The sequence below is a fragment of the Stegastes partitus genome, unplaced genomic scaffold (genome assembly GCF_000690725.1).
Source record: "Stegastes partitus isolate 25-593 unplaced genomic scaffold, Stegastes_partitus-1.0.2 Scaffold2020, whole genome shotgun sequence".
Classification (NCBI taxonomy): Eukaryota; Metazoa; Chordata; class Actinopteri; family Pomacentridae; genus Stegastes; species Stegastes partitus.
Window position 1 is genome coordinate 1 of NW_007579751.1, and position 8,606 is coordinate 8,606.

The 8,606-nt window shown below is 42.9% G+C and overlaps 1 protein-coding gene across 1 annotated transcript in view; it reads right to left on the reverse strand.

Moving 5' to 3' along the window:
- Window positions 1-88: 88 nt before the first annotated feature.
- The window catches only part of LOC103373584 (tumor protein D53 homolog), an 18,743-nt gene continuing 10,225 nt past the window's right edge, over window positions 89-8,606 (reverse strand). Inside the window, exons 5-9 of the mRNA XM_008303500.1 lie at window positions 7,780-7,898; window positions 7,549-7,697; window positions 3,906-4,007; window positions 403-417; window positions 89-131 (exon numbers count right to left, since the gene is read on the reverse strand). Coding sequence (XP_008301722.1) covers window positions 89-131; window positions 403-417; window positions 3,906-4,007; window positions 7,549-7,697; window positions 7,780-7,898 — 428 coding nt within the window. The remainder of the gene's footprint in view (window positions 132-402; window positions 418-3,905; window positions 4,008-7,548; window positions 7,698-7,779; window positions 7,899-8,606) is intronic.

Here is an 8,606-nt window from a genome sequence, read left to right on the forward strand (position 1 = left end):
CAAATGACTCAAAAATGTCCTAAAGACTGTCCAAAACAACCTGGAACACGTCCTAAATGGTCTAAAACGACCAAACCAAGCCGAGCGGTTACCTCATGGTGGGCATGCTCATGGAGTGCCTGATAGAGTAGCTGCTCCGGACAGCGTGTTGGAGGAGAGTTAATGATTAGCACAGGTTAGCAACACAAAGCGCTGCTGGGAGGGTTTATCTGCTTTCTCACAGGGTCATGAAGGAAAGGCAGAACTTTACAGAACTTCTAGCAGGAGACTCTCCTACATGTGAGCTTTGTTCTGGTTTGTGACTCGATGAGAAGCAGCTGACTGATCCATCAGCTGATCTACGAGCTAAAGCTCCTTAGCGAGGAACAGCTAATGTGGTGTAATCAGCTGTGGGGTTCTTACCCGATGGAGTTGGACCTGAAGCATGAAGGGAGGCAGAACACACAGTTTAGGGCAGCAGCCGGCGTGACAAGAGTCGCTTTAGTAGAACATTTATTAATTAACGGGACACACCAGAACCAGTGGTGGAGACTTACGGGTCGTTTTATCTCTTTAAAGGTAAAATGTTCTACTGAAGTCAAACAAACTCACAGCAACAAACACAAAATGCAGAAATGGAAAGTAAGAGAAAGAAAACGACAGAAAACAAACACAAGAAGCAGAAAGTCTCACTTGTAGCTGCACAAATATAAGATCTGATCAAAATGACAAAAAAAAAAAACCTCCAAAACAACTCAAAGGTTCCCAAAACGACTTGAAAACGTCAAAATGATTCAGAAAATGTTCCAAATGATTGAAAGTTTATCCAAACTGACTTGAAACTTGTTCAAAACAACTAAAAAAACGACTCAAAGCTGTCGAAACATCCCGGAAGACGATGGATTGTCGGGTTGTTTTTAAAGAAAATGTTTTAATCAAACGTTCAAATAACGTTTCAAGCATGCTCCTGTAAAGCTAATAGAACGTTTCATTGTCGATATTCGGAGGACGATAACGGGATGACGAAAGAACGTTCTTAACCCAACTTTCAATAAAAGTTCTCTAGATGTTATTGAGGCCTCAGACGATGTTTATAAAATGTTCCTGTAACGTCATACATGAACAAAGGGTGGAACAGTTCTCTTGCAATGCTTTAAGGACGTTAAGGGAACCCATTACAGAACGCTCTTCTGTTAAACATTCGGACAACGTTCCATGATAACAAAGAAGGAACGCTCTCAAACCAACTTTAAATAAATGTTCTCCAGATGTTATCGAGGCCTCGGAGGATTTTTTTATAAAACGTTCCTGTTACGTATTACGTGAACAAAGATGGAACGTTCTGGCTGCAGTGATGAGAGAACGCATTACGGAACCTATAAAACTATTCCTGCAACGTTCTAGTGTTACGTAAGAACAAAAGAAAGAACGTTCAACAGTTTTTTAGTTGTTGTACCTTTAAGAACATCGCCGTCGGAACTAGAAAACTGAGAACGTTAGGAGAACTTTCTCAGAACGTCACAGGAACGGGAAAGCTGTGCTGCTGTTTGACCTTCATGGTGACGTCCCTACTTTGAAGTTCTCATCTTATACATATTTTTATTTCAGAACTTCCATCATTTGATTTGAAAACACCTGCAACTCGTTTATGTTCCTTCATATCGAGGAAATCAATGTTTTTGTGTTAAGAAGTTGTTGTTTTTACACGTATTTGACCGTAAATCGCTGCCTGCAGACGTTTATTTTCTTCATTATGTGGAGATGATTGCGTGGAACCTGAGAACGGTGACGGTCGGACGCTGTGCGACTCAGAAATCTGTGAAAACCTGAGTGCATGAGGAGAACAAACGCCGTTATTTCACTGGCGGAGGCGCGTTGTCACGGGAGACGGACCGGACAAACCGGGTTCTGGAGGTTAATGACTAATTCAACAGGAGGAACGGAGATAATTTGGGTTTTTTGGAGGTTAAAAGTCTCCTCTGCTCTGCGCTCGGTTTAATCAGTGACAGATAGACGTTACTCCCTCACATGAGTTTCTGTTGACGACATCAGAACTGATTCCACACAAACCTGCATCATTTGGGAGGTAAAAGTGAGAAAACACGAGTTTGAAAAGTGTCCACAGCAAGTCCAAATAAGTGCAAACATGCTGGTGTCGGGACAGACGGTGGGAACGTACCTCCGCGGGAACAGTAACTCTAAACCTGCCATGCTGGAACATAGCAGAGATAAGACATGTTTCCTCACCGACAGACACAATCCAACAACATGAACTGAACGTCTAACAGATGAACCAAGAAGCAGGCTGTTGGTAGAAACCCTGATACCTACAGGCGTCTACAGAAGAAGACTTTACTTCATCTGTGTAGGACTTCTTAAACTGCAGCTTATTTAAAAGCCTTCAGAGAAATCAGTCGGTTTAAATTAGAGCTTTCAAACACCAATTTACAAAAAAAGATTCTTTCATGTCAAAGTGAAAGTAAAATCCAGGAGCACTGATTCACCAGCGGCTGTGTAGCTTCAGCTGTTTGCTTCGGCTCATTGATGGAAACCAAGTCTTCTCCACGTCTCAGTTCTCCTGCAGACTGCATCAGGTTGTCCTCCAGGATTTCTCTACACTTTAGACCTCTACCTTTACAAGCCTTCCAGGACCTGCTGCTGAGAAGATCCCCACATCATGATGCTGCCACCACCGTGCTTCATAGGAGGGATGCTGTGTTGGTGATGATGTGCAGTGTTTGGTGGCCAACAAACATAGCGTCTAGTCGAAAAGCCCAAACAACCTTCTTCCAGGTGACTTCAGAGTCTCCACATGTCTTCTGGTGGCCTCCTTCACTAGTCTCCTTCTTGCTCAGTCAGTCTCTGAGGACGTTCTGCTCTTGTCAGATCTATCATGTTCCATGTTCCTTCCATTTCCTAATGATGGATTTATCTGGACTCCAGGAGATATTCAGGAAGTTGGAAACGTTCTTGTATCGTCTCCTGACTGATGCTCTTTAAGAACCTTTCCACAGAGTTCTTGGAGGGTTCTTCAGTCTTCATGGTGTCGTTCTATCCCACCAGTGACTGGACCTTCCAGATCCAGGAGTCTTTATCCTACAGTCACTGACCTCAGATGATCCGTTTCACTAACTGGCTGCAGCTGAGTGAAATCATGAGAAGCAGCTGAATACTGGCAGTTTCTTATTTTACATTTTATATTTGTAATCAGCTGATATTAGTTTGTAGGAATCTGTTTTCACTTTGACATGAAAGAGTCTTAATTCTTAACCCAAAAACTGAACATGGTTTAAAACAGTAAAGCAACAAATATATACATACAGTATAAAGGCAAACCCATTAAAAGGAAAACGCAGAATTAATCTAAATGTTTGTGCATGTTTGTAATAACGATGTAAACATAGATATGTGGGGGTTCTACTGCAGCTCACCAACCAACCAACCTGAAGCCTTGCTGCTCTTTCTTAACCCGGCTTTGCTCTCTGACCTTTAAAAGCTTTTCTTTCTGGACTGGTCCTCCCACACAGACCATCTCCTCCTCTGTGCTCACACCAGATCCTCTCTTTATTTATTTCTATCTGCAGGAACTCATGCACCGTCTCTCAAAGAACACTTTTCATTTCCAGCGTCTCAAAGAGAGACGGCGGCGGCGAGTGAAAGACTTCGCCTGGAGCCCGTCAGCGCCGTCAGAAAGCAGCTTAATGTGGACTTATGTAATCTCAGGCTCCTCTGAACCGGCTGGAGCAAGAGTCAGAACTCTGAGAGATGGACGGCTCAGATAAACCCGATGTAAGGGGAAGTGCTGCACCAGCGGCGGGCGGAACAGGTTAAACCGGGTAAGACGGGTCGATAAAAGACGCAGTGATTCAGTCGTGAAGCAGCAGATCTGGGCTCAGCGTCTGCCTCCATCACGTCTACATTCATACCTCATGTCTCCAAACTTCCTGGTGATGGCGCTGCCGAGGTTGCTGAAGGCTGCCGAGGTCTTCTGTCCGGCCGTGGACAGCGTCTCCGACGTCTTCTTGTAGCTGCCGGACACACAGAAGTCACACAGACGTCATGTTAAAACACGACACGGTTTATTTATGCAGAGCGTTACAACGGTTCTGATCGATACGGAGATCATGCAAAAAGATTTCAAAATACGGTTCAGACTATCACGGGTAAATAAATGTTCATGTTGGGCCAAAATCCTGCTGATGTAGAAAATAATCGACACCAGAACTAGAGGAGGAAATATGAAATAAAGACAAACACTTGATTCACTCCAGCAGCTCCGAAAAATAAGAAAAAATAACCTGCAAATCGTGCTGTTTTTAATTATTATTATTATTTATTTTAACAATAAAAAACAGTATTAAATATTCTAAATTCAGTAGAACAATAAGAATATTAATAAGCCTGTAGGAGGGGATTCGACGGACAGTTTACCGACGGTCCCTGAACACCTCACGGACGCCTCCAGTCTCCTCTGGTTACTGCAGCAGCTCAGGCAGCAGAGAGACCAAAACTTAATTAAAAATAATGAAATAAGGCGGATTTACTGAAGTCAGGTGATTTTTTTCTCCACATTGGCTGATTTTTTTATTAGTGTATCAGTACTTTAAACGTCAGTCGTGTTAATTTAATTGTAGGAAGGTGAAATCAGGATTAATGTTCGATGGACTGTGCAGCTGTAAAAGTGACCAAAGTGCTGCTCATGTTCCAGAACAGGCAAAAGAAATGAAAAAATAAAAATCCAGATGAATTCATTCTGGGCGAGTCAACCAACCAGTTAACCAGTTAGTTTAGTTAAACCACCTAAATCACGGCTGTGACTGGTCAATGAGGCCTGATCAGAGTTTATTTTGTTCAGAACTATAAAATCAGACCCGTAGAATAAACTGATGTTGATGTGACGTCACAGTTTAACTTTAGTTTTGGTGATTTGTCCACTCGTGGTGCGTTCAAGGACTCTCACAAAGTCGGATATCTGAGATGTTTTTTCTGTTTTTATAGTTTCTGGTTCTGCTAAATTCTGTAATTCTTGGATTTTTTAATTTAAAATTTTGGTTTTGTTGGTGTTCAGACGGTGATGTTATGGGAAATTAAGAAAAATTATATTTATCTATTTTTTTTGTTGTTTTTTACATATTCTAGAAAGAAAGAACGGATTTTTTTTCTGTGAATTTCTAAACCAGACGTGAAGATGAAGTGATTTTAAGTTCAGCTCTGACAGAACCAGACGTCAGAGACGATCAGAAGGTTAAAAATCCAACATTTTTTTCCTGTTTTTACAGTTTCTGGCTCCGATAGATTCTGTAAAGTTTTAGATTTGTGGACAGAAGGCTTCAGAGGGCGACTCTGTTTTATGCTGGAAAGCTTTTGTTCTGTGAAGTGATTCTGATGCAGCTTCAGGTTCGTCTTTGGTGAAGTTAAAAGTCGACAATCCAACGTTTCTGTTTCTACGGTTTCTGGCTGAACGTCGTCACTTCAGAGCTGCGTTCTGAAGACAACGGACCTGTTCTGGGGTTCTGGGGTTCTGAGGTTGAACCATTTTTCCTACAGAAGCAACTAAAGCTCATAGAACCGGCGCCGTGCTGCTCGTCTTGGTTTGTTTTCGTCCATCCTGCATGAACCGGCGCCTGTCCTACTTCCTGTTTGTTTACCGCCGCCTCCCTCCGACCTGCTGCTGCTGCTTCATTATGGATGAGGTCGGAGGCGGCCTGTAAAGCGATCCTCAGGACGAAGCGTAACCGGATCAGAACCATCGGAGGAGGATATCCACTTGCTCCTCTCGTGTCTCTGTGGAGGCTCGGAGACGAGCAGCACGTCGGGAAACTCGACTGATTGTCTGAATAAGAACGAGTTGCTCGCTGGGAGTCGGGTTGATTAGCTTAGCATCTGCGCTAACAGCCCGGTTCTGGTGAGAAAATCCTCTGAGGCTCGTTAAAAACACACAGCAGGAGATTAAAACCGCTGTGAGGAGTTTAGGTAAAGGAGGGCGGTGCTGCAGGACCGTTTGGGTTCTAATTAATCACACGTTAGTGTTCGTTACTGTCAATTAAACAACTATAGATGGTCGTTAAGCTAATCAGGGCTCCTGTTTGAACAGATTAATTAAAGATGTTCTAATTCAGACGGGGAGGAAATATTTTAAAAACAGGAGCCAGAAAAGCCGGATGGTGGACGTTAATTAAATCATCAGCTTTGAAATAAACGAGCAGCAAAAAGAAGAATAAAACATTTAGACCTTAACGAGGCGCCGCCATGTGGGACTTATAGCTTCAGATTCAGAATATTTAAAATAAAATCTGTGGAAACGTTAAACTACGGAAACAAAACCGATTAAAAACAGATTTTAAGTGTTTTTTTTAAACTCATTTTTTAACCCCGTCGTGGCACAAAGACGATTTTATCTCCAAAAATATGAAACTGTTCCTTTAAATGCTGGTTTGAATTTGGGAAAAAATAAAAAAATCCACATTAGAAGCTGCTAAAATTAAAAAATTAAAACCTGCAGAGCTGCAAAAACAAGTCACATTTTTAATTTTTTCTATTTTATTTTAAAATTCTGGTCATTTGTAGATATTTTTTCCAGAATAAGAACTAATCCTGGTCATCTGTATTTTCATTTTTTAGGTTTTCTTTTAATTAACAGACGCCAACTTCATGTTGTTGTTGTTTGTTTGCATCTTTAGCAGCAAACGAGCAGAAAAACCCGAAATCTAAACTAGAATCTGAGTCAATCTGCTCAAATAAACCTGCACACGTCTGTCTGTAGTATTCTAAATATAAATATATAAATATATATATAACTCAGCAAAGTGAACGTCTGCCTGTAATGAAACTAAACGTTCTGCTGTCAGCACATCTGGAACCTCTGGACCTCCACACAGCAGCTCGTTTCTGATGAACTGCATCTTAATATGATTTAACGAAACCAAACAATCGTTCTGGTTTGTTTGGTTCAGTTTTTCCACAGTCTGCTGTTCAAAGAAGTTCTACAGAGACAGAAGAGAACGACTCAGATTAAACCGTCTGATGTCTGTAGGTGGACGGCAGCCGGCGGCGCTTCGGCCTGATGTGGTTTTAATCAGCTTTATGAGATCTGGTAGCGCTCACACGGGGTTCTGGCCGTTAACCGGTCTGACGGGTTCCCTCCTGGTTCCTCTGAGCCTCGGCTCTGTGGTGAGGAACCATAGACTGTATAAAAGACGGACGGAGCTACCAGGACGTCACCCGCTGGTTCCTGCTCTGAGAACATGAAGCCAGGACTTCCTGGTTGACATCTTGGATTTTTGGAGCCAATCGTGGGAGGGGGGCGGAGCCATAGGAGCAGCGATTGGTCAGACGGATTGAGAGGCGGGCCCTCTCTGCCCCGCCCACATTTACCGCCTTCTGCTCGCTTCGTCTGTATGGTTGCTGCCGACTGTCAATCAAGCCAGCCACGCCCCTTGCCCCGCAACATGTTGAAAAGATGTCAACCAGGAAGTAGCAGAACCCTGGCTTCATGTTCTCAGAGCAGAAACCAGCGGCTGACGTCCTGGTAGCTCCGCCCGTCTCTGATCCGGTCCGTGTAGAACTCACGCCGTGGACGTCTGCATGTCGTGCCAGCCTCGGCTGAAGTTGGTTCTGAACTCGCTGAGCGGTCCGAGGCCCAGCTTCTGCTTGAGCTCGGCGTGCTGCCTCTCCTTGGACGTCAGGACCTGCTTCAGCGTGTTGATCTCCTCCTCCAGCTGGAAACACAGAGCCGGCCGTTAGAACCCGCTCGGTTCTGTCAGAAACAACAACACTACGGGTTCATGTGTGTGTTTTTACTTTGGCCAGCTCCTGCTGGATCTCCTCCCGCTCCTCCTCCGTCATCATGGGAGTGCTGAGGTTGACCTCCGACACCAGGTCTTCATCGGCCTCCTGCAGCGGCTCCGAGTCCAGAAAACCTGAACAAGCACATGAACAGGGGCTGAATGAACGCATGTAGTGGTTCTGTTAACAGGAAATAAGATAATATCTCCATGATCCAGAACCTTCATCCTGGAGACAGACTTTAGTTTCAGTTTGTTGTCGTTCAAACACGAGAGAACAAAATGCGTCCAGCAGCTACAGAATAAAGAACATTTAGCAGAAAACATCTAAAATAAACCATAAAGAACCTAAAAGCCTTTAATTAACAATTGGTGCAGCAACCAGTGATGATTTTGTCATTAATTGATTAGTTGTTTATTAAACGTCGTCCTCACATGTCAGCTGTTGCACTTTGCTGCTGCTCTCATTTATTTGCTTGATTAGCCGATTGCTAAAAGACGGAGGAAACACCCTGATGTAGATCATTTTTCTTTTAGCAAACATCTAGAAAACACTGTCATTCTTGTGATTGAATGCAGTAAAAGTTGTGTCATTTTAAAGTCAAATGTGGTGAAAGTACAGAAGAGGTTTTTTTATGGAGCAGATTTGTAGGAATCGTTCACAGTTTTGGTCCGTTTATCAAATAAAATACGCAAATAAATAGTTTATTTTGTGATTGTCGTTATTATCTGTGATTGAACAAAAAAAAAACACTCATTTTTTTACAGTGTAGGTTTTATACTGAGTCACTTCAGACCGAAGCATCTAAACGATGATTCCTGTGGTTTAAGTCGTTTGCATCT